The 27,999-nt window shown below is 37.0% G+C and overlaps 2 protein-coding genes across 2 annotated transcripts in view; one reads left to right on the forward strand and one right to left on the reverse strand.

The window, feature by feature from the left end:
* The window catches only part of LOC124357214 (nuclear migration protein nudC), a 128,541-nt gene that overhangs the window by 78,624 nt on the left and 21,918 nt on the right, over positions 1 to 27,999 (reverse strand). The gene's annotated exons all lie outside the window — the stretch shown is intronic.
* On the forward strand, positions 87 to 27,979 carry LOC124357215. Its single transcript, XM_046808762.1, has 4 exons — positions 87 to 269; positions 25,174 to 25,356; positions 25,849 to 26,125; positions 27,717 to 27,979. Exons 1-4 carry the CDS (start codon positions 210 to 212, stop codon positions 27,740 to 27,742), a joined length of 546 nt encoding a protein of 181 aa, XP_046664718.1. The 5' UTR covers positions 87 to 209; the 3' UTR covers positions 27,743 to 27,979.

The raw sequence follows: 27,999 nt of genomic DNA on the forward strand, positions 1-27,999 counted from the left end.
CGCCTGACAGCCAGACTAGTGGTGGGTGTACAGCAGGATGACCGGCGCGGTGCGGCGAGGCGGATTCCCCGGTGACGTCACGGCAGCTGAGGGCCAGGGTCAGCAGCCAGCAAACTGTACAGTCGCGGTGCAGTATCAGTCAGTGACTAGACAGCCGCCTGCCGGGCCGGCCGCAGAGTACTGTGAATCGTACAGTAGCTGTTAGTGACATGGTGTTCCCGGACGGTGATTCCTTCAAGCAGAGCCCCTCTATGCCGGCTACCATCAATGTAAGTATTACAGTGTTATTACATCTTCATACACAATAATACGAATTAAATTTGTTTTGTTAAATATCGACTCACAAATAGTTCCAAGTGTCAATAAAACGAAAAAATCACGTTTTGTTGGTAAATATTGTTTTGTAACAACTACATATTGGAGTATTTAGCGTCAGATTTAAATAGGAAAATTAAACCATTCATATAAAAGAGATGGTCTTCTGCCTGTAAGTTTACTAAATAAATTATAAATTGGAAATTCTTATATTCACAGTATTAATTTGAAGGACTTGTGTACGAAATTTCCATATATTTTGTATTCCAGAACAAATGTTCAATGTTTTCTATGCAACAATAATTGAATAGTAAATTAATAATATATATTCATATTCTTAAGATAAATAACCTCTCCCAACTACAAACATCAGGCACATTGTTCAAAGTTGTTGTAAACACTTCTATAAATATAAATATAATAACTCCTATATAATATAATAACTCATATAAATAACTCCTCCCAATAATATATACGTAACACTACTTTTTTTTAAATGGCAATAACGCTCAGATGCTTAATTTGAATGTAAACGCTATATGACCATCCAGTAAACGCTACTTGACAATCAAAACAGCATTAATTTATGAATAAGACAAATCCAACACAGTGACTCCTTAAAAACCGACTGTTCAAGTCTCCATTACTAATACTCTGATTATACTGGATATGGACACTCTCATGGCATGGCACGTTTTCATTAATTTGGAATTAAATTTTACATTTATGATTGTATGTGTCTCCAAATTCTAAAATTTGACATAATTTGCTACTTTAGTAGTTCTTTCTAATTTTATTATGAATAAAGCTCGTTATTCATAAGATCGATCCAAAAACAAAAGAAGTGAAGGTCCGAAGTGATTGGATCACCAACTCATTCTTTTTTTTAACTATCCATTAAAACCCCAAAATATATATATATATTTGTTTAATTTGTCATTATAATGTACATTCTAGTATAAGTAAATAAATCGTAAAATTAAAACAAAATTAATTTGTTGATTATAAAATAATTATCAAAATCTAGCTAGCTGTTACCCACCGCTTCGCAAGCGATTTTCAAAATCAGTATCCTTGTCCTTGGACTTCATATTTAATATAATGGAGTTCTATGACATTTTTCAAAAGTTGTGGCTGCAATAGGTAGGTATTATTTAAGTGTTCATGGTTAAATCAGAGTTTATACTGACTCTTACATCATGTTTTGTACGTTTAGGAACATTTCTGGTTCAAATTAATTATATTTCCAACGTCAGAGCCGAGTGTGCCTTATAACCCCGATCGAGGGAATACAAATACACAGGTCTCAGAAATCTATTTCGGTCAAAAATCGTTTACTTCTAGCCCTTGTCTGGTGCCTACTTACTGCGGTTTAAATTCACTTAAAATAACAGTTTTGTTTGCCTAATTGTCCCGATAAAAAAATAAAAATCTATGTACGTATGTGGTTCTCAGAAATCTAGTTCGGTCGAAAAGCGTCTACCTCCGGCTCTTGTAATATACTTTCGGTCTAAAATATTTGCAATGTCATAGTTGAGTTTGCCTTTGTGGTCTGATGAAGAAAATATACATACATACTGTACGTAAGACTGTGAAGCTTATTTCGGCCTAAGGGGAAATTAGACATACTTCCTATCCACTTCCGTTATAAAGGAATCTTAAATCTTAACTTAAATCCTTCTTACGTCCATGCAACATTCCAAAATAAACATTAGAAGGTTTGGCATTATAGAAGTCTGTTGTTTTCCGGACTATAGTCTGGGAAAAAAAGATCGTTGAGACATGTTGGTGCTCATTTCTCTGTTTGTCCATATGCCACTATTAAAATGCTATATCACAAGGTCAAGGAAGGCCGCCAATTTAGAGTACCTTACGTCAGACCATTCACAACTTTGTTCACTAAGGTTGGTTTTATAACAGTGTTTAAATACTATCTACAATGCATTAGACGTTTTAAATTTGTCACTTATGCAATTTGGAGTAATATTTAGATATTAATTTTTTATTTGCTATCTGCATTACACTACTGCTTATACTTCACTGTATATTTAATATTTAGTAAAATTTTAATGTAAACAGACATATCTGGCTCTTTGACGAACTTTAACTAAAAGTGTCAACAACTATAATTTTTTCAAATTAAAAAATATTCCAGGTAACATATCAGATCTTTCCCTTCATATAAATGTTCCTCGGATGTAAACGGGTATTTAAAAAAAGGAATTAGCCGAATTCGTCTAGTCGTTCTCGATATTAGCGCTTAGCATACCATTTTGCGATTGATTTTTATTTATAAGATAGTGGTAAATAGGAATACTTTTTACAAGTAAGATAAAGAGTTCAAGTCTGCAAATTCCTATTCCTCTTTTAATCCTTTTTTAATTAAAAATCGTGAAAACGATAGGACTATTTACTTTAAATGGGTTTTTAAAAACGACGTAAAATGGCCGCTATTTTACAGGACAAACCAATACTCATTTCTTGTCACTCCATTGCCCTCATCGTCGGCTTCAGATATGTTTTTAGTTGTATGTGTGTTATATCAATGAAACATGTAAGATATAACACACTGTGATCTCCTGGGTAGAACGGCTTGCACCAACGACCTGCAAGTGACTCGCACTGTGACTGGAAGGTCGCGACAGCGTGCATAATCTCGTGACCTCACATGCTTTCAAACTGTAATCGATTCCGTTTGTCCGATTGTCGGCTATTGTCGTGCCCCCTCTCCTCACACTCGTAATACACCGTGGTTAATACACTTTCAATCAACACACAATCGTAACTAGAACAAGTTTTCATGTTATAACTACTTTAATGAGAACTTTAGTAACAACTCAAAAACACTTACCCGATAACAATTTTCACCAATCAGTTCATACATACCTGTAACAAACAGTAGTAGTTAGTTTAGTTTCATTATTATGCTACATCGGTAATCACACAAGACAATAATTTAATCATACAAATGGTGAAATACATTGTACGACTAAATGAATGATTTACAAAATCAATCCCAAGTGTTTTGTTGTAATCTTTAATTATGTGTGATTTTGGAGTCTTTGTAGATTAATCACCTCCGGCAGAATGTGCATGTATAGGGAATTCAAACAATACTTCTGTGTTAATAAGATTCATCGAGAATGTAAAAAGAGCACTTGAATATTAACTTATTTATTTTTTAACAATTACCGATTATATACTAAAACTGTACAGATTATCCGCTAATACTATATATTGACAGTTGATATCAAAATGTGCTATCAGATGATAGTCTTAAGGTTTTCCACTAATCACTGTAATGCTACACCAATTAACTACAAAATTATTTGCTTGATTTTGTCATTCCACACTGCAGAAAGAGCAATATCGTTCGTTATCTACTTTCATATTCGTCTCAGAAATAAACAACGTATAGATAAAGTACGAAGAGTTCGTTGATGATGCAAGCAAGCTCTGCCATATACTTGTATGTTAATTATCGCCGCGGACAGGCGGCAACACCGCATCAAGGGTTGGCTTATCGTATCCTGGTTATGAAAAATTCCAAATCGAGAAAGGAAAGTCACGAAGAGAGGTTTAGTCTCTGAACGATAGGGGAAGGCCAAGGTTGGAATGCGGCCGAATCACGAAGGTATGCCACGATCACTGCCTAAAGCAGAGAGTGTTAATGCTAAAAATGTTATCGTGGGCAATACAAAGATCGGATTGTCTGAGGCCCATGTGCATGCTGGGACGTCGATACTCAAGCAATATACGATTTGTGCATTGGTGCTTTTTGTTAGATTTCCAATGTACGAGTGCGATTTATTATTTTTTTGATTGTAACAGAATTGAGCCAGAGCTCAAATATTTATTTATTTTCAGTTCATTGATTTCTCTCGACATATTTCACTTACTCCGAGGTTCATATATAATACAGCTTCTTGTTAATTATTGAATGATTGTACGTAGACGGAATAGTGAAATTTAGGGACTACTTTCAGATCCAAGGGCCATAGTATTCGCGTATCACACATTCGCGGGGCCTCTACATTAGTAGTGTACAAAGGTAACTTCTTTATATAGTTATATTATTGGAAATAAAGCTACGACATTTTTACCTTAAACTAGGTTTATTCTTTTGCATTCAAGATTTAAACCTTAAAATTGAATACATTAAAAATTATTCTATTTCAAATCACAAGGAATACTACTATATACTATAATATATAGTAATATATATATATATATATATATATATATATATATATATATATATATATATATATATATATATATTATATATATTACTATATATTATGAGTACACATTGTAGGCAAGTATATAATATGAACTTACAATCCAAGACTTACTCTCTTCTCGTAATAGAATTTTTGCGAAAAACTGTACATTTTTTACATTTTCCATCGTAGAAACAAATAATATAAAATATCATTGATATCCTACATATATGTAATTAATTAGGCTACACCCAAACACTCTATAGGACGTTGCCATTTAAAAAACATTAAGAACAGATCCTCCTCTTTAGGAGCCTACTCACCTCCTCTCCACTTGTAAAACACCAAATATGGATTACATTGACGAAGGCGAATCCTCCAAGTGTTACATTTCTACTTGTAATCCTTAAAAAAATAAAATGCTGTACTTAATTTATTGCTAGTTGAATGAAATCAAAGGCCGTGTGTAATGTCCCAGCAGCCGCACTCTCTCCCTCTCTTGCACAACAACAAAATTCTCCTAAAGGTGCCTTAGTGCGGTACTTGGAGGATAGAGTTCGCCATGTAAGGTGCACCTACCGTGTGTAGTGTCGTATAGATCACAACTACACTTGTAACACGCACATTCACATAACTTTACATTCTCAGCTATATGTATAAAATATTCTTCATAAATGCATATTCATTGACAATACTGTTCACTATCCTAAATCAATAGTCCCTGCGTTGTATGGATAGTCATTGTAATAAGTGATTACTGGAAATACTGCAAGTTTATTCACGCTGATAAATTAGTAAAATCCGATATTTAGACGATTTTCATTACGCTCAGTATGCACCTTTTTGTGAACATTTACAAAATCTACTCCTTCCACGATGATTGTTTTTCCTGTAACTGTTTCAGTTGGAATTTCTAAAAACAAGTTTGTTGTTTCTTTTTACGGTCTCCTGTTAATTTAATTATTACATTTGTTGAAATATACTTTGTCTTTGTTGTTTTTCTATTTGTATCTCGAACGTTTAAGTGCACGCTACAAATGTCCCAATTTTCAACACATATGAAAAATGTCAATTAAAATGCAAGTATTATAATAACAAATCTAGAATTTATTTATAACCATTTATCTGACAACCGAGCGAGAGATGGTGTGTGCCTTATAAACATTAAATGGTCAGATCGTCTATAAACGACAATGACGTAAAATACAAACATTTCCCAACTTTGTATCTAAATAACAGACGAGTTAAATTTATTAATGACAATTAGCAACGGAAATTGACTCTGAACTTTATACCTTATCACAAAATGACCTTAAACATAATTTAAATCCTACATACCAAACCCATACGTTTAGTAGCAACAAGTAAAATGATGGTCATTTTTGTTACCACAAATACAATCTTAACACTTGTATTCAGACTCCACAACATTGACAAGCTCATGTTGGGTGTAATTGAGCTCGATAAGTCAACAGTTTATTAGAAGGTCAAGTAGAAGGCACGGGAAGAGTGGTCTACAGAAAAGTCACACAAGACGACAAAGCTATGACAGTAATCGTATAGCGGTAGGTCGCACATTAAACACAATAATTAACAGTCCACAATTAGAGCGGATAATGAAACGACGGTGACTACGAAGTGAGAGAGGTTGTATTAATTACGACAGTTACGGCGATTATGGTGGCAGAGGTTACCTTGGCATGTGCGAGGGTGAGTGAGGGCTACGGCCTCCTGTATCAACGTACCGTCACATATTCATATGTGATTAAACCTTTTAAATAAATAGAAATTTGATGTTAACATTTACTCTAGGTCCTTCTTTTTAAAAAATCGCTTTCGTTTGCTTATTTATTCAATCTAAGTAAAAAATCAGTATTTTGTAATAAATAATATTTTTTTTTACTCGTCAAATTAATATCAATCATTCATATACTTTTACAAAGTATACAACATTAAGACGTAAAATAAGTTATACAGTAGGTAGTAATAAAGAGTTACTTGGATTTTTGTGAAATAGCTATGACTAGAGTTGATTTATCCCGAAATTAACTAACTAAAATTATGTTTTGAATTACAGAGTTTGTTAATTACTAACAAAGATTGATTCCATTGACTTCCACTGAATACTTTTATATTAGCTACTCGCTGGTTGCTTCTCACACTGACAACCTGCTATGGATCATCAGAGAACACACCAATCCTTACAATGTGAAGTTGGTAGCGTGAAAATATACTATGCTGATTGTAAGTCTTTCCAGTTTTGGGTCACATGAAAATGTAAGCGGACACAGTCTAAACCTATAATAAGAGGAACATCGAAATCTGTCTCCAACTAGTGAAGTAGAGTGAATGCAAATTTTTTTATCTCTGAAACAGAGCATAACTATAACTCGAGTTTACTCGGAGAAAAAATTCAATGTCCTGCTTCTCTCAATAATGTCAGCAACAACGCAGACAGTTTGAAACTTAGTTCGTCGCGTGGACGTGCCTGTTGCGACACTATGGAAGCGAAGAAGTTCATCGACCTGAACCAGTCCGACAGCACATTGACACATTCAACAACCAAAACTTGATCCCTCATCCAGCCAGAATAGATACCTGTCCTTTAGTTGGAGGTTTATTAATAAATGAAATCTTCAGTTTTTAAGTTCTTCACCGAATTATGACAAAACTTAATATAAAGGATTAATAAAAGTTAGGTTTACAAATTCACGATATGGCGTACTTATAGGAGACAAAAAACTTTAGTCTATACAACTTTAAAGAATTTATTTTACACCGAAACTAATACTGTATATAAGTTCTGAAATATATAGCCTACGATTTGTTTAAAATAATAAGTATTTGTCTGACTTGACATTATTAACCTGAAATATACGTAAGAGACTGATGTAAGTAGTTTTTATAGATAGGAATATGTGTGGGACAATGTCTATATAGACTATAATTATAATAGGCTACTAAAACCACCAAGCATTTGCGTCCCTTGCTGTAATGATCCCAATTCCTCCTAACTTAAACTGTTGCCATATACTTGTATAACTTACATATAACCTGTCTGTGCAGTATAAAGTATAGAGACAATCATGACTAAAGAGAGTTCGCTCACGACACCGAAGTGTCCTATAAATGTGAAGTATCAGTAGAATAGTGCGGGTTGAAATTGTTCTACTCTCTTCAAAGAATCGCAAGTTACTAAGTGTTAACCAATATTCATTATTTATATATTACAACTAAATTACATTTTTCATTTATAACATAATTACATCAAACCTAAATAAGTAATTTTTTAGTTTATTTGCAATCGTCACATTCGGTTATTTTTTCCTATTGATTTTCCTACACTTTGGTCTATCTACCTGAAAATGTTGTTTATTTAAGATAAAATCGCATCTGTTTTTGTCAGGACACCTGTTTGTCGTCCAACTTATCACATTTCTTCCGGGAATAGTCTATCTACGGTCTGTATAGAGATTGTGTGGTATCAAGTCGAAAACCCGAGGTCAAGTGAAGCCAGCTTGTGTCGTCCAACTTATCACATTTCTTCCGGGAATAGTCTATCTACGGTCTGTATAGAGATTGTGTGGTATCAAGTCGAAAACCCGAGGTCAAGTGAAGCCAGCTTGGGTCGTCCAACTTATTTCTTCCGGGAATAGTCTATCTACGGTCTGTATAGAGATTGTGTGGTATCAAGTCGAAAACCCGAGGTCAAGTGAAGCCAGCTTGTGTCGATCACATTATCACATTTCTTCCGGGAATAGTCTATCTACGGTCTGTATAGAGATTGTGTGGTATCAAGTCGAAAACCCGAGGTCAAGTGAAGCCAGCTTGAGCAGTGCGAGAACCGGCCTATCCTAAGTAATAGAAGGACAGATTGAAAATCTTATGCGTGGCATTAGAATTCAACATGTAATTATTCCAACGAAACTCATGGAACAAAACTTTCGAAACTAGAAAACCAACTTTCAGGTGCCCAATTGTTGGCTAGTATAATCAAAATATGGTCATTTATCCATCGATTAGAAAACAAATAGTACTTATCTAACTTCAGTAAATTATATTTAACTATCATTTTTAGGTACAAATATGGTTTAACAATTAAGATTGTTTTGTTCGGGCGGGACCTCTTACTTGAACAATTTCAAGACGAGTCTTCTCATTTATAACTGCATAAGTATGCTTCGCATTTATTTACACTACTTTCAAATTATAAGAAAATATGATATAATAATATCGGTTGTATAATATCGTTACATAACTTGAAATAACGCCACCAAACATAATATTATCTTATTTGGGTGGTGTCGTGTCCATTAAATATTATTTTTGTACTGAGGTTACAGTGAGATAGACAAAGCAATAATTCAATTTTGTAAAGATTGTTTTCGTTAATGTGAAATTACCTAAAACCGTTTTGGCTACGACAAGGCAATACATAATTGCACTTAAATGTAAGCGCAATTCTTTTATTCGTAGCCTCCATAGCTCACGTATAAAATGTTCACACTATTACAAAATTAAGATAATAACGAACCAAAACGATTTTCGCAAAACACACTCCGTAAATGAACACACAAGATTACAACGAAAATAATTAATTATTCACTGCGTGTATGACGTGGTGAATTAACAGTAACATTGACTTGAGCATCACGACACAGCGCTGTTTACTTTCTCTACCAACGGAGTCATGTTGAGGTGTAAAGAAACCCCATGAGGACTGTCAGGCTCAAACAAAAAAAATAAAATAAAATCTAGTACTTAATCTGAGTACAATATTCAAAACGAACCTTGGTGTCAAAAATTATATTTTCATTCATATATTAATATTGTGCAATACAAAGCTAGTTTTTTTTATTTGAATAGAAACTAAATAAATAATTATTACTGTTAAGCAGTTGAAGTATGTCTGTCCTTTTTAACCATTTAGACATATTTATCTATTAAAATATTTGATCAGAGCCACTTTTAGTCACTTTTCAGAGAACTACAATACCTTACTTTAATTTAGGTTTATTTTTGCTCGCTCTATACAAATCAATACAAACTTAACATTAACCTAAAAAAGACACATCAATAAGTGATTATTAAAAGAATATACATGACCACCGTTAAAGCATTGATCTACATAAAGCCCGCTTGTGCATTGTACTCGTACTTATAAAATGATAAACAGTAAGGTGTAAACTGTAAACTTCTCCTCGTGAAAACGTTTTGAGAAAACGGTATTGACCGATTTTCACACTGGTAAGAGGTACGCCAAGGTTCCCTCAAATGGCGCGTAAAGTCATAATGTCACCACAACACGTCAGAACGAACTGGATAGTGTTTTGAGAGCTTCGTTGCGTTCTCTTAATAAGGAGCCTTGGTAGGTGCAGGCAATTGTACGTAATACGGTGTGAACTATGCTTTCCCACACGCACACACCTGCACAAGGCCGCAACCTCCGTCTTGTAGGTTCAATTCATTAGAAATACCATAAGAAGACAATTTGCATTGGTGAAGGGGGAGGGGGTCCGCTAAATGCTACATTACAATCTTATTTGTTTGGAAATTAAAAATCGTGTTTTAAATTAGCAAAAGTTAACTCTTTCGAACTATTTATATTTTACATTGAATAACTGTTATCTAAAAAATGAATGTCAAAAGTAACAATGGTACTGTGCTATTAGTTAAAAATAATACATTTCCTAGTTATGATAAACACGAGAAAAACGTTTACATTAGATTGCATCAGTTACATTTTTACTGTGAATTGTAGACCTAACAAAACATAAAAAATTTCCATTCAAATATGTAAAAAATAATTCAGATGCCTTTACCTTTTTTTCTGGATGTAGTATTAAGTGCATTGCATTTTTAAAGCAACCCACTATTGCATTTATGAATATCAGCTTTTAAGACCCCCGACAAACCTTGGATGATATTGAGCATATTTTAACAAATCAAACAAATGAGATTTCTTCGCTTTCACTCTACTAAATCTCTCAGGTCTTTGTATGGTACTACTTCGGAACTTAACTAGTTGTAAATGTAAACAGGAGATACGACCATCATGGAGTATTTATAACTCGCCCCCTGAGGACAGTAACCCTTATCAGCGGAATGAAGTGGTGTATGTAGACAGGGAGGGTGGTGTGGGTGGGGCAAGGCCTTGACGCGGCACAACCGGTACAAGGCTTTTGTTTTGATAACAAGTAATTAGCGAGCACTAATTGTTGCCAGTTTCGCCACCGGTGGCGCTGCTCAGCCCTACTTTCCTGCGAGGCCGCGACTCTGGCCCCGGCGAGGATGTGAACAGCCCTGTCGCTAACTTCGACTGGTGACCTCTGCAAACTTTGCATTATCATGCACTGTGAAGAGCAATAATAAGGGTTTCGACTTCAAAATCTAACAGACCCGACATAATGAAGAACACACTTTTATAGTTTTTCAGTTAATCGCCGACAGTGACCGCAGAGGAGTGAGACTTCCACACTTCATTATACGGGACAATGTACGGCACACTCTTAGCACACGTACGGCACACGCTTAGCACACACTCGTGCCAAAATAACATCCTTTGGTAATACAGCATATTTATCAATTAATTGTATCAAATAATTAATTATAAAAGAAAGAACACAATACGCGCTTATTTATTCCTTAACTTTTGAACAGTATTTGATTAATTTGCATTACTTGCTCTTACTTCTCACAATGAAACTTTAACCAATAAATTAATTTCGTTACGAGTTCCAGAGATGTTTAATTTTAAATAGGTTTGGATATTCACTATTTATAAGTCAAAAACATCTTTGTTATATCAAAATGCAACATAACTGACTAACTTTTAAATTAAGTGATTCTCTTACTCTGTACCATCGTGTTCAACATGAGACAAGAAGAAACACCTCACCGGACACAGGAGGAAGCGCTCTGGCGCGCTCTGAGCGTATATCTGTTATCAGTCAGCGATAAAGCAGACACACGAGATGATTAGTTATCAGCAGACAAGGTCACTGCTTCTGCTGATACTCGCATGCTACTAACACATCAGGGTCTGCTCTCCACTAGTTCCGCGATGTATTTGACAACGTCACCTACATAACTGTGCAATATGAAAAGGAACGGATGTGAGAAAGCGAAAGGACATTGCAGAAATATATGGGTCCTCACTCTTGTCTTCTGATCGATCAAGTGGTACATTTACATCGATCGCTCTCTCATATCAAGTGTAAAACTCAGCAACATAAACGGAACTAGAACCGAAAATGTTAAAACTTAATATTTTAGACAGCAATTATGGGAAGACCCATTCTTAAACTCAAACACGCCTATTGTATGGTTTTAATAACCAACAGATATCGTGTCCGGTACACCTTCGCAGCGTGTAAATCCCTCAACACCGGCACGTCGATGGTACACAGGTCGTCTGTCGCTTCGTTAACAAGTCACAACGTCATAATTGCATCCCTCACCATTTTACACTATGTCACATTCCACAGCAATTCACATCATCATGAACTTCCATGCGACCACCACATCCGACCGTGAAACATGTGAATACATCCCAATGCCGAACCGCACTAGAAGCAACTGTATGTAGTATAGGTTATGATTGCAATGAGGTGTTGAATTACGCTAATTACATATCCTAGCGCTCAGCCTGTGCTTGCGTAACCATTACGCATTGTCGTGCCTCTACTACTACGTGCGGGGAACGTGAAGCGGTATTACGAACTCGTACATCCAAATGTTTTATGTATTAAGAGAATCAAACTCTTCAATTCAATTGAATCAACCCTTCCTACCATAGCTACGTTATGTGTAGAAGACTCGGTTGCTCCACCGTGCTTAGAGATCATGTCTATCACATCGTAGTGCACTCAATTGTATACCTGATGACACAATGAGATGTAAATTTTTCGTTTTGAGCTTCTTCGTCGTATATGTATAATCGAACTGATTTACCTGTCTGGTCAATTTAGGTACGTAAAGCTTCACACTGTACTAAGCTTTTTGAAGTAAAACCAATTAAAATTTCGAATGTGGGTAGATAAAAGAATTCATTAGAAATGCGAATCTTCCCATTCATTATTGCAATTTTCTATCACGGTTGGTATTTACCAACATAAACACAATGATTTAATTAAACACTACCGTCTTACTTAATTCCAGCCTTGATTGTATTTAGAGACTCCTTCATAGACATACATCTCGGATCTAATAAAAAACGTATAATTTAATGTCGTAGTTAACTATGAACTTGAATCCTTTTCCGAATCGTCATCCCATCCTACTATTGCCTCATCATCCCTAAATCACGTCAGCCCTCAACATGTATGTCAGCTTAATTACCGACTAACTCTTTATAATTATCACGCACGCCTGTTTTAAATTGTTAACTATATCTTAATATGACAATTTCATCATATCAAACATGTTGTGCTGTCAAGTTAGCTTTTAACACAAGGCTAAATAGAGAGGTGCTTGTAACTTTACAGAAAAAACATTTAGATGAAATAAATATGGAGACTATGACTCGATGTTTATCTATGCCACTAGTATTAAAATGATAAAAAGATCAAATAGATTTTAAAATATGTTATTATGGGAGATTGGACTGTGACTGATATTGATAATAAACTAAGGATAAGAATGCCAATAATACGATATTACAAAGATACTTGTGGGAACGTATGAAATCGCCTGAGAACCAGACAGTCAGGCCGAGTGTGTGCTGCAGCGTGAGAACATTCTGACGGTATAGCCGGTAAGTTAGTCTCCCCTCATTGCCCACAGACAATGTCGCAGATGTCTGCATCCTCTGTCTAATACAGAATGTATTGCAATGGCGTACATACGGGAGTCCGGGGTCAGGGCCCTCAGTTATATGCAAACCTAATAATGATGCAAACAGGCAAAAACCCTGTGAGAGGAAACATGGTCATGGTATGTTGCTTTCACCAAGACAATACGACGCTCCTGAGACCAAATAATTGTGGAAAGGCATTTCGTCTATATTCGTCACTAATTTATTGTATACACCAAGTATAAAGTATAACGTTATCCTTCAGACGCTATTTCATACAACTCATGTTATTAATTAATATAAAGAACACCTTTATGAAACAGTTCCAATAGTAGTCATCTATGCTACTATAGTTCTAACGTCTATTAAATAATGTTCTGGAATGAATAAGTATTAAGAATGTGGATTACCCAACTGGAGTCATCATAGTTTAAAATTTTGAAACAGCACAAAACACAGCGAATAGATAAATATAGTTTATCAGTGTTAGTACTTATTTAGGAAATTAATAAATGGAATTAATTAAAAATGGACAATCCTAGTTTTTAGTATTTACGACACCAGAAGATGAAACTAGAAGTTGAAACTATAATAGCGCATACGACTACTGCTTGACGAAGATATGTGTTAACTGTCTATTCACAGTTCAGGGCTAAAATAATATGGAAAACACTAATACTATTAACGCATATAATCTTACTGGTATCTATATAGGACACTCTGATATTTAGTACAAACTGTCTTTAGTCATCATGGTAGCAATACTCTACAGGCGTATGTGCTTTAAATTATAGCCAATGGCATTTTATATACAGCACTTCCATTTACTCGCACATATAGTATGTTTGCCAACTACTATTTCACATCTCGTGTGACCCGCTTTCTATCACGTGTAATCAGTAGTTAAACAGTTTATCTTCACAGTATCTCGGTGTAATGTGTTCTACACGTGCCTGCGCAGAGCTCCGGCGACATGGCCTGAGTGGATGATACTTCTTTTTACCATTTTTAGTTTGACAGGCTGATGTTGCTTTTCTACGTGTTACGTGGGTACCATGGGTAGTATGGATGTGACTTTCTTGGCCTTGTTGGCATTGACTTTGGCGGCACTTACTAGGGAGACAGGGTGAGAAACGGTAATTAGAGTATATTCATAGCCGTGATGACAGATACTTTCTCTCGGTGGGTGGAGTGTTCCCGAAGCCGGCCAAATGACGGCGCAGCGCCAGCGAGGGGCAGAACCACAGTTTCTCCGGCACAGACACGGACCTGAGGTATCCGCGCCGCGCCGCTCCGATACGATGAGATCATTCCCTAACCTGCCGCAAGTTTCACTACCACCGCTTTCAGTTCGCTACTCTACTCTGGTTCCGCAACATCCATCATTTAGTTACTGAGATACCTATTACAACTCGGCAGTGTGTTCTACTGCTTAGCATCCTCACATCTCCTCTATTCATGGTTGAAGACCTTCTCGAATACGGTGCAGACTAACCATTAGAGTATAATACTGCAATGTTAGTTGCGTGCAGACACTTCGCGTACATTCAGTTCCCAACAGTACTAAAGATGACACGATTTTTGTAGTAGCATCGATAGTTGTACTCATCGGAGCAGCTGAAGTTTCTCCGTGGAGCAAATGATGCGAGAGTGGGATCAGTCCGCTGCTTCATCTACCCACAGAACCTTTGAAGGACACCGATACCAGAGGACCAAATGGACTACGATTCCACACGTCGGCTTCCTGTCACAGGATATCGGTGTTGGGTTGGTTGATAACTGCAAATCGGAGAAAGACATATTTCCATGATGCTTCCAATAGGTCAGTTAGAATATCCTCAATCACTAACAATTGGTACAAAATGAGGGTATGGACCCAATTTCAGGTTAATACAGATTGTGGATGCCGAAATCTAATTATACACTCGTAAGTGTAGTAGTAGCGCCACGTGCACCACGAGACACGGAAGCACGAGGGTGTAACATTGTTCACATGTTCGGGCGCCAATATCGAAACTCCTGTGTCTCAACCTCGCCGTGGCGTGATGTCATTTGCACCAAGCGTAAATTCAACATTTGGGATTATTTACTGGTCACGGGAGTGACCAGCTCACTCTTGTAGTGAAGAAGGTACGTAATCGAGCATTATAAACTACATGACAGAAGCTTACAAATACCGGAATTCACAAATGAACTGTTGTCGTCACTTAGCCTATACCGCGGTTATTGCGTCAATAAACAACGGGAGACCCGAGTGCTCCACCCCGATAACAGGATACAAACAACTCCGAATGTCCGTAAACTAATTCGAGTCATTTCGGCTTATCTGCTAACTGAACAGCAAATCACCTAATCTGGTGTCCTCGAGTCCACTTGTCAGCCAGAGGCCCTTGAACTTTACTGAGACTGCGACTGTGACAATGTGACAGCAGACATGTCCAGCTCTATCCCACAACCTTGACACGGCGAGCGGCAACTCATTGGGTCATGCGTCGAAACGTATCGCTTTCACTACGACCGTACCGCGCGCTCACGTAACATGCCGCTTCCTGTAGTCCGGCTTGGGTGGACAACAACAACAAGAACAACACAACGACAACATAAACAAACGGGAAATTGGATAACAATGGAAGAGGGACTATCACAGCTCTTGTCCTGGATTAATCGGGGAATCATTCGCAAGTGAGCCATGGACCTTCCAAAATCAGCACCTGCTCGACGAGAACACGATGTTATACCGATACCGTATTCTAGAGACAGAGCAGATGTAAATGACTGGTTATTCCGTGTTTTGGCATACAAACCACTTAACAGGTCGTCGCTTAAACTACACTGGGTTTACAGCGCCCTTTCTCAGTGCCCATCAACTGCGCTTTAAGTGCTTCAGTTCAGCCAACATCGATACAGCCACCGCCACCGTGTAAAAACAGTGTGACCAACATGCCAACTCCCATTACAAACCCAGCACTTCCTACACAAAGCAACAGGCTCGGGCGCAGGACATCCTTATGTCTCACTTCTAACGCGCCCAGGTTGTAGGACTCTTGGACTGTTTCCGAGTTAAAACTGCCCCTTGAACCGTGAAGTGATCCAGATAACCTTATCTGCATTAAGTACTTATCCACACTTGTTAACCTGGTAGTTGCCCGTCGTAAATTTCTTACTAATTAATGAAGTTGAAAAAATATCGAGCTCTATGTATTATATAGTATTGTGATCTAGAACAAAAAGAACGAAAAGTAGTATGTTTTACTACATAAACAGACTAACAATAATTTGTACGATATTATAGCAAAATAATAATGTTTTGTTGTTAACTTATGATATAAAAACGTTGTTTTGAAAAATCTCTTATGAGCAGCAACCTTGAAAAATGTGCGGCCATTTCAATGTTATTGCGGTGGAGATCCCCTGTAAAATACCAGATTTTATATCTGGCGTTTATTCCTCTTCATTGATATATCGTACGTTTAGTTTACACTAAAGCTTGCTTTAACACAAGACATGATGGTCATATTGCAATATAAATAAACACTGATGTTGATGATTACACATATGGTTGACGACCGTAGTAATCAGTTCACGATCCATGTATATATGCAAGATCATATTTATGTAATTTCTAATAATTATTTATAGCACCTTGAATTTTTGCCAAATTCTCCTTTAACTAACCTAACACACACTCTTGTCTTAGAGAGGAAACAAAGGTCTAGTCAGGAATCCCGGAGTCAAACTGTTATATTATAAGTTACAAGACAATTGCTCACAAGTGTGTAAATCATCGCCCGCATGACCAGTAACAATATTGCAACAACTCGCCGACACTCATGTCAATCAAGCAGCATTACAATATTGCAACACGTGCTGTACGAAACTTGACGAGTACTGGACTTGCGTGCCCACAGTGATGGGATATCGGAAACATCCTCTGGTGTCTCGATACAGAGTAGTATGTTGTATCATATTCTGGGTCATTAACCAAACAACAGACGGTTAATTACAGGCCACACACAGAGAGGAATCTAATGTTCTGCACGCTGTCCAGAAGTACCAGTTGCCGGTCGCGTGCAATGGTAGTTGAATATAATCATCCAGCCGCCGGACAATATCAAGGCCGCGGTGAAAGGTTGACCACTCCACCTTCCTCTACACACTGAGCAAACAGTGGTTAAGATGGCTGGATATGCCTTCTGAAACAGATGTCTAACACATAACGTAGCTATGATGGGAAGAGCTGATTCAATATGAATGTTGAGTTTAGCTACATTTCACCTTCCAGTATTTAACCTGATCCAGTAATAACATTAGATAATACAATTTCTCCGCCAGTTCCGATCCACACAACCCTTCTTGTTTCTGCGCGTGTTCATCCTTGCCCTGACTGCTGCAGTAGCTCCTCTCACCGACCTCTACTGTCGGAAGCGTAGCCCTCCTACATCAGACGGAGGCCTTCTGATCCATCGGCCCGGCCCGTCTGGCCTTCGCCGCCCCAGCTCATCATCGTTACCGTCCCGCAATCAAGGGATCGGTTGTGTCGGCTCGGCTTGCAGTCGGAATGTAACCCAATGCAGGCTGTAGGTCACCTTCGGGGAACTGAGCAGACATACTCGCAATAAACGGATCGGTTGTGTCGGCTCGGCTTGCAGTCAGAACGTAGCCTAATTCAGACTGAAGGTCACCTTCGGAGAAATGAGCAGACATACTCTCAATAAACGGATCGGTTGTGTCGGCTCGGCTTGCAGTCGGAATGTAACCCAATGCAGGCTGTAGGTCACCTTCGGGGAACTGAGCAGACATGATCGCATCAACGGATCGGTTGTGTCGGCTCGACTTGCAGTCGGAATGTAGCCTAATGCAGGCTGTAGGTCACCTTCGGGGAACTGAGCAGACATGATCGCATCAACGGATCGGTTGTGTCGGCTCGGCTTGCAGTCGGAATGTAACCCAATGCAGGCTGTAGGTCACCTTCGGGGAACTGAGCAGACATGATCGCATCAACGGATCGGTTGTGTCGGCTCGACTTGCAGTCGGAATGTAGCCTAATGCAGGCTGTAGGTCACCTTCGGGGAACTGAGCAGACATGATCGCATCAACGGATCGGTTGTGTCGGCTCGACTTGCAGTCGGAATGTAGCCTAATGCAGGCTGTAGGTCACCTTCGGGGAACTGAGCAGACATGATCGCATCAACGGATCGGTTGTGTCGGCTCGGCTTGCAGTCAGAATGTAGCCTAATGCAGGCTGTAGGTCACCTTCGGGGAACTGAGCAGACATGATCGCATCAACGGATCGGTTGTGTCGGCTCGGCTTGCAGTCGGAATGTAGCCTAATGCAGGCTGTGTAGGTCATCTTCGGGGTACTGAGCAGACATGGCCGCAATCTACGGTTTATTTGGGTCGGCTCGGCTTGCATCCGGAATGTAGACTAATTCAAGGCTTTTGATAACCCACGTGCTCGCTAGCTGCAAGGCAATGAAGTTGTGATGTCACACTTAAATCTTCTTCATTTGGTTATTATGAAACAAAATCCGTATCTACACTGAGATATAATGCCTATTTCTATCTTATACAATAAACCTTTCATTGTTTCCGCATGTCGATTTTGGAACGCTCTCCCAGATAATATCAGAATTATTGAAAAGCGCAATCCCTTTGGGGCTGAGGTTAGGGCCTTTCTGCTGCGAACTCGGCGGAGTCAGGGTTGGTGGTTCTTGTGGTGGCACTTGGGGTAACTGCATGTAAGCTGAGTGAATTGAGAATGTAAGCTGATAAGGATGTCATAATTCTATTAGTTGCTATCTTGTGACAACGTAGAAAACGTTAAGTTTTAAAGACGAACGGACGGTATAGAACAAAGCTCTTGCACAAGCCGACAGCAACATTAATATGCACATCGTTATAGTTTACGACGGTGTAAAGTAAACGGTGGCGTCAGACCGAGCTGTAGTCCACATTCTCCGATGGCAATCCCTCTGTGCCCCTGTCCACGCCGCTGCGCTGTACGAGTGTCTTCCGCCTCACGCTCATGTTCGTGGGAAGGCTGCAGGCACAGTCACATAGTAGCTTATCTGATACATATCACGTGGCAGGAACAAATAGCGGAAGTTCTTGGGAATGTGCACATGCAGGAGTCATGCATAACCTATTGCCGGGTGACAGCTGAACATTGCTATAGCATTATTTAAGAATGACGGCTACGTCATACGGACTATATTGTTGCAGACGCCGCGCACACTTCTATATTTCCAATCTCTGCTTTTATTTTGTAATTTTAACGTGTTGATGACTGTTTGCCATCATTCCCTTTCTTCGTTTCCCACGCTGGACGGACACAATTCAATTGACTTATATAGCTTGAGGTAAGGCTAGACGTCGCTCCAGTCCAGGCTGTTTTATTCTCGCGTTTCTGTGACACAGCTAACAAACATGAAAAAAGGAAAAAAATAGAAATCCCAAGAGTATCCACAATACTGACACACGAGATCTAATCCCGTATCGAAACAAAATTATGCAGCTGTGGGAGAATACTGGTAACCATAATAACAGACGGTATATTTAGATATCTGCTCTCTGAGGCGATCTAACTGTGCACAAAGTGATCGAGGACTCGGTAAAGATGATTTACTGAAGTCAATAACGTACCTACTTTAGATACAGAGTCAGCCTCAACAGCTGGTACTCCCGCTAGTTAACCGAACCATCAAAGCAGGATATAACATACACAGGTCGGCTTCTCTGTAGTAGACCCTCATCTCTGTCGAAAAAATAGATTTTCCCACCTCCAGCTAGGATAGATTACACATCATGTTTCAACAAAGTTGGTCATGATATACGGTTCGCGAAGTCCGTGGCCGCGACGTAAATTAAATTTAGCTCTACGACAGTAATCAATTCCCCTGTTGAGCAAGACTATAACAACAAAAGAAGTAAGGGGTGACAATCTCGTATAAGAGGACTTAAACATGACACTAAAAACATTAAATATTATTTGACGAGATGAACTGCATATGACGACGGACGGCGGCGCGGCGCTGCGCCAAGGCCGTGGGATAGACGAGTGCGGCCACCACACAGCCGGGGCAGGATTGGGCGCAGGAAGGAAGGAAACTACGAGGAAGTGAAACAATTGATTTCACGTTCCCGCATCTGTACACTGTGTCAAGGTCTGCACAATTACCAGTACTGCAGTCGGTTGCCTAGTGAAAAGGTTATTATTTCCCAAAAGCAGCAGAGAGTGCAATGCCAACACTGGACAATTCCTATTGAAATGTCCAGTATGCAAACAAGTCTTACTTTTATAAAAGACGACTTATAAGGTAAGGGTGCCCCAGATTTTCACGTTGGAAAACAGAGGTAGCCCGTCCCTTTCTTAGTCCTTGAAAACACATAAAACTTGCCCATTTCCCAGTTCTTACAAAATTTCATACTTAATCTAATGTAAATAACTAATATTTCAATTCTATTAACAAAGAATACAATACAAAACGAAATTCAATGTGGTTAAGAGATAACATGAAAGTTTAGAAGTATGAGTACAAGGACAACCAGTTTCATACTGAAAAACTAAAAGCATAAATTTTTCCAAAAGTGCCTGAAATGTGAGAACTATTTACTAATAAAGCTGTTGAATAGGTTCTTATTGAGTTGTTCCTGGCCATACTCTTAAAGTGGTCAAGAACGTCTCACATATTTCTTGCTGTAGGACATTCATTTAATACTGAGAATGGAGTAGATTACCGGTACTATACAGAAAGGTATATACTGCACTAAGTATAATTAATTAACTCTTATATTGTACTTTGGATGACACACAACTTCAGATAACCGCAACCTGGATAATAGCGTCCCTAGTGTACTTTTAAGTTCATGTTATTCAGTCAGGTTACTAACACAACCAAGCTTAGAATTCATATAAAACTGTACTATTCCATTACCTATCATAGATTTTTATAGGAACCTAATTTCTTATATACTTGCTAATAAAGTAGTTTAGCTAGTAGTAATAGGGTTGTATTTCATTAGTTTTCGCCCTAAAATACAAACTTGGATATGTAGAGATTTCAAATTAGTAACAGGTAATAGTGACTTGATAGATAAAAAAAGGTCAGTTGTAAAGGGAAGTGAAAGATGAATGGATTTGACATGAAAGGATAAGTTTTTGCAATAAGTCCTTGACGGCAGTTCAGTTCACTTTTTCATTACGCAGTATAGCACAACATGGTAACCTCTGCCCCCCATTGGAGTAAACAAAAGGATCACAAAGATCAAGGTTGTACTGTGAAATCATCTCATTTAGTATGCATTGGACTCTTTGCAGAAGACACAAACAATCGTTTTTGAAATGTTGATAATAAACAACTACTGGTATATTGCTTCATTTGCTACTGAATTGACACCATAACTAATCTTGTGATCCTAATACTGAAATAAAAGAAAGTTTGTACACTGGACTACTTTAATTCCAATATTTTCAGCTATTACAAAAATTACTTTTAAAATAGGATCTTTAAAATTTTCTTTTTTTTATTTAAATAATGTCAGTTGTATTGAACTTAACTTAATACTGCTCTATTCTTTATGGAGTATATCTTCGGGAGAGCCCTGTTTGTTTGTTTACTTCTGGGTGTGACACAGTAATAAATTGTATTGGCATCACAAACAGTTAAAAGTAGTAGGGATTTCCAAGAGGAGTTTGGAAATAGAAAATGTGAACCATTAAAATGGCATTAAAGGTGATAGCTGTGAGTCCCACTCTGCTTTTTAAAAGATTTAATCTATATGTCCTGCAGCTTGGAGCTGTTGGGAGAATAGGTGAGGTGTACCTGTGACTAAAGCTGCAATTAAAAAAATAACTACATAAAATACTTCCTTTTTTTACATAACATGATAACTACTTATTCAATTCAAATTGGACAGTCACACTATTCTTTGGAACTTATTACAAGATGTTATATAAATATAATATAATATGCATTAAATGTTGTTTTTGCCATACAACTGTTGTCAATCTCCTCTGTAAAGACAACCCAAATCTAGATATCTACTGTGGTTAGTAACTCACTAGTGTTATGTTCAGAACCGTAGTACTAGGTATACCCAGTGCAGTAACAGTTGAGATTTCTGTTTTAATTTTTCTGTTCATGAGGGTCTATCAACAACAGTTATTTTCCACTTAAAAGAAGAAGATGAGGAAGTCCCTTATTGTACTTAGTCCTAAAAGGACCTTAGGGCTGCTTCTGGAGTGACAGGATATTTAGGATGGGTAAGGTTATGGAAAGTGGCCGCCTCCTGTCAAAATACCATGAGAAGGGATAACAGGTACTATCTCAGTCAAGTTACTTTGAAAGAAGGATAGGCTAGCACTATTCCACTTCTTCCAGTCAGATTAAAAAAAAGCCTTTAACATTAAGGGAGCCCCTTGTCAGTAAACTAGACTTATGTATCAACCCTTTTTAGCCCGATATCTCAATGTTTGAGGCTAGTGATGTGCCACTCCTGGACGTTCATCGGTATGCCTAGATATAAGTGAGACATCGGTTTTTGCTGTACCCCTTATAGGTTCTACTGACAGGTATAAATCAGCCAGAAGTGAACTTTCCTGGGGTCAACATGCTCACATAAACAATGTTTCACACTATTGACTCCTTCAGTGTGCTGTGTATCAGAATGAAATGATTGGGATGAACTTATTACTAAGAATGACACTAAAGTAGGGCAAGGCTGTTGCCTACACGTTAACACGCCTGCCATTCATCAGAGGGCTGCTCAGACATGACTCAGTGTTCTCTACAGTAATCTGACACATGATGCCTTATTCGTCTTATTGCTTGCAAAGCCAGTGAAGCTTACAGTGAGTAGTCTTGTGTATTTATTTCAATTCTTTAAGATTAAAAGAAAGTTAAAATCTTTCTTTTTTTGAAATATTAAGCTGTAAGCTACGTAATAATAAATGCCACTTAAGAACATGAATGTTATCATAATAAAACCCAAAATATCTAAACTCTCAATAAATAAGTGGAGCACTATTTTTGTAGTATTTTCTGTAAATAATAACTTAGTTAAAAAATAAATAATATGATGAACATTACCCACAGATCTATTCATAAAAATTTCAATTGAAACATATATAATACATAAACTGAATGGTTGAAATCCAAATTCCATTTTTTTAATATTTAAAATTACAAGTTTGTTGTATTACATATTGAAAAATACTACATGTTATCATACATTTTTGGTATTAATAACTTAGTGAAATTCACCTGTAATTAATTATCAGCGGAGTTTAAATGAGCCTCATTTTGCGATAACCCTACTAACCTGTAATCTGCTGTTTCAAGTTATTGAAAAACCAATTTCTTTTACAAATCAACTCAACAATTAAAAACTGAGATGTAGGTAGTAACATGTATATTAAACTTCCTTCCTTTAAAACCATATAGGAAAATAAATGACAAATTATCAGCCTAGTACAGGAATAGTTGAAAATTCACTGTATGACACCATGAGATCAGCTGATGGATATAAATACGAAACAATGAGATGAGAGCAGATTGTGCCTCAAGGCTGGCTGGAGTACATGATGTAACAACAAGTCATGCTACAGATGCTAGCCAATCACTTCTCGTTGACTCACCAGACAAGACATCTCAAAAAGCAAGAAGTTATGGTTCATAATGCGAACAAAGTTAAGATTGCATTACAAATTTGAACTTCAACTTGACCGCCAAAGTCCGATTGATCAGACCGCCAAAGATCAGGGTAGTACCAGCAACTTGGTTTCTGGGGGTCACAGGTTTGGCAGAAACCTCGGATGCTAGCGTCTAAAGGGTTAACTTTTATCAATGGTTTACATTCATGTTGGTATATAATTGTGAACAATTGAAGTTATTGTATGCATATGATTGGATTTCAAAAAAATACAAAGTTTTGTGTAAATACCACACTGTTAAAAAATGCATTATCAGATCCTTTTAACTTAGAGGATAACAATTATTTTGGACTCTTTCTTGGAGGTTGGGTGTTTCTTTAAACATTAACTGGACATCTAGTTGCTTTGAAAGAGCACAAGCATGTATTGAGCTATGATTTTGGTTTACTTAAGCTTAAATCAATAACAAAACTATTTAAGTTGTTATTTACGATGGTATATAATATTTAAAGCAAAGCATATGGAACTTTTCCAAACATTTGCCATTGTTCAGTGATACAAAAAATTCAATAACACTATGTTTCAAGATCTGCAATACAACCAACCACCTACAGCGAATGCAGATCAATTGTGTATTCTGTAGTTCAGTAATTATAATTATAAATATATAATAATAATATTATATATAAATTTAATAATAATTAGTGTTGTGTTTTATTTTTATTAAGTGCATGTTTTACAGTTATATGATAGGTTAGTTATTTACCAGAAGAAGAGATCAGTTTGCAGATCTGGAAACATAGTTTTACTGATTTTTTTTATCACTGAAAAATGGAAAATGTTCCGGAAAAATCCTGTTTCCCTCACAATCCTTCCATTAACAGTAAAAAATTTTAACGGAGAAGCAAAGCAAAGCAATAAAGATCAAGTTTAAACAAATTTATAGAAAAACTATTCATCTTTCACAATAGTAGGGACTGGATTGGAGTAAATTAGACGACCTAGGAACTCAAACAATATTATACATATGATCATTTTGGGTTATAGAATCAAGCATATGGTTCCAATCAGATTGGGGAGTTTACTATAGCACTCTCTGTCCAAAATATACATAGCCCAGGCAAAATGGCCTCATTTACTAAATTTACAAGCAGTAACCAAAACTGTACTTAATCTTTATTTTGTTACAGATAGAAGAGGAGCTGAGTACAGGCAGCGAGAGAGGAGCCTGGTTCATTCCTCGGCCTGCGCTGTGCCGCGACTCTACCACCTGCACGTGTAACACGCCTGACAGACAGGCGGCACGCTCTATCCGCACTGTTAATGAGTGGCTGAGTCCAGCCAGCACACCTTCTAGCAAGTCTAGTACACAGGTATGTCAGTTTTGAGAGTAGTGTTCAATCTCACAAGCTCTTCTATTGCATGTCTGGATAGCATTTAAGTGGAAACAGATATGTAAGAAGAAAGGTTTGATTTGGAAGGAATAATACTAATCCAAGGGTCGTTTGATTAAAACTTTAAATATAGAACAAATGTAAAATACCATAGAGAAAACCCAATTTTTTCATTTCAGAACACGAACAAGAAGGGTTTTACAATTTTTTTGAAGAGAACTTGGTAAAGGTGCACAATATTGTTTAATCTGGCAACCACCTGTGATAAATAAAAAATTCAAGTCCCAACAAACTTTGCAAGCATGAAACTATACACCAAATTCATCAACAGATTTTACAGTACCCATTCTAAACAAGCAGTTTTTTACATTTTTTATAAAAACATATGAAATACGACATTTAATACTAAAATTCATAACCAAACAATCAGCACCAAATAAATATCTTGAAAAATCTGAAATTTTGTTATAGAGTGGTTCATCAGGAACACTTCTGCTAACAGCAGCCAATCTGGCCGCTCTGCGACTAGAGCAAGCACATATCCAGCATGCAGCAGAGAAACCGTTGGACACTGTGTCCATAGCGTCGTCTACACACTTCACGGTGGTCAACGGCATGTCACGCAAGCCCCGGCAGACGACAGCAGACTGTTGCCGGACCTGCCACAAACATCAGTTGACCGCTGTCGTCCTGACTATGTGTGGTCTTTTCCTTGTCGGTCTATGTCTCGCAGTCTACTTTATTGACAGTGAGTATCAGTTTCGACTCATTTAATGCTTAGAGTTAAGGAAGTAACTATATGTTCCAATTTAGCATTTGGTTTATATCTTAATCATATTTCCTTATACATGTTAGTATAAAAAACTTAGGTTCAAGGGTAAACATAGAAAGTTTTGGAATGGATATATCTTAAAATGGTTCAACATTAAACAACAACAAATACCCCATAATTTTAAAAATATCTCTAAAAAAAGAAAACTAAATATTACTTGTAATATAGTGAAGTGAATCAGGTAAACATTCAGCTATCACACACAACACTGTCTGACCGGAGAAGACAGCCGGAACAGGAAGTGCATGGGATCAAGTGCAATTAATGTGAGTCAAGGCAGCCAATTCGACCACAATTACTACAGCTCTAGAATGATTGTTAGGCCCTGAACTTTGTCAAACAACTCATCTAGCCAATCCTCGTTCTCAGGGATACATCTTCAGTATTTTAATATTTAATTAGTTTTTCATGATATTAAAGCATTGTTTTACTACATTTTTCATTAATTAATTCATGTTTAAGTATAAATTCTACATGAATAAAGTAACTGCCACATTGTGGTGGGACTAACTCAAGATTGTGCTATTACAAGTTTGGTGGACAGTTAATGTCAATTAAGTCCTGCTACCGTGGCTAGCCTACAACTGAATGATCAGAGATGCCCACCACTTATACACTTTGGGTTGTAAATTACGCACTTAAACTAAGATACGGGTAGCTTGAAAGTAGATCTAATGTTATTGTCAAGTTAGGTGATGTTTTCATATTCAACCAAATTTGTTGTTGCTGTAATTTGTTGAAGAAAACCAAAATTAAAGAGAAATTCTTTTACAGTTATAACCTTCAATTCTACGCATTGTACCACATTGGTAACAACTTTGAATGTCAACTTGTTTTTGACAAAAAAATTATATAAAATATTCTTAGTATTATAGTTTAAACATCAAAATAACATCTTTTGAATGAGAATTGTCAACTAAAAATGCATATTTCTTTACTATAATATCAGTAAAAAAAGTAGTTTTATTTCTTTCAGTTTCAAAACCCAATGATTAAATTCTAGATATGGATTCTTCATGATTCTTACACAACATGAATCTGAAATGCACTTTTACAAAATTATACAAGCATGTATTATTTTACGAAGTTCTTTGAAATGTTCAGTTTGCTACAATTAACTGATTACAATAGTTAGTAGTAATGTAAATAAAATTTATGTGGGTATAACAAACTTCTGAACATGATATCTGAACTATCGTACATGTGCATATTGTGGGTAAAATAAAATAAACACAGTGAATTCTGTAATACTTAATTGTGAATTGAACAACTCTGTTACATGCATTTCCTGGCCCATGTTATCATAACATTTTACCCTTTACTCTAAAGAGAAATCCATTCCTGAAAGAAAGTTTACCATCGAGTTTTGAAACACTCATTCTCGTGAGTTGGTCCAACTAGAATCAAACTCCAAGGTAGCTTACTGATTTTTTTTTATTAGTTTTCACAGGGTTGCCAATGGTTAATTTATTTTACAATAACACTAAATTATTGACTTCTGTTTCAGTGAGAGCCCGGGGTACACTGAGCTGAACAAACGGCAGAAATTAAAATAAACAGTATTAAATATTAATAAAGACACCGGTGTCTTATATATATATTTATTGAACAATATAAAACTCTATGTATATAAATAATGACTGTTAGTAAACAAGACACTGTGATTTTCTGTAGACGTCAGTAGTAGACACCTAGTGTTGGTAGTGAATGTATTCTATTGTGTAATTGTGTTTGTGTCTGTTTGATATTAAACAACATAATTATAAAATCTTTTGTTTTTATATATATTT

Source organism: Homalodisca vitripennis, chromosome 3 (assembly GCF_021130785.1).
Source record: "Homalodisca vitripennis isolate AUS2020 chromosome 3, UT_GWSS_2.1, whole genome shotgun sequence".
Classification (NCBI taxonomy): Eukaryota; Metazoa; Arthropoda; class Insecta; order Hemiptera; family Cicadellidae; genus Homalodisca; species Homalodisca vitripennis.

Coding starts and splice junctions, on each gene's coding strand:
- LOC124357215 (XM_046808762.1), top strand. CDS start 210: ATGGTGTTCCCGGACGGTGATTCCTTCAAGCAGAGCCCCTCTATGCCG. Junction 25,357..25,848: donor CTAGCAAGTCTAGTACACAG/GTATGTCAGTTT, acceptor ATTTTGTTATAG/AGTGGTTCATCAGGAACACT. Junction 26,126..27,716: donor CGCAGTCTACTTTATTGACA/GTGAGTATCAGT, acceptor CTTCTGTTTCAG/TGAGAGCCCGGGGTACACTG.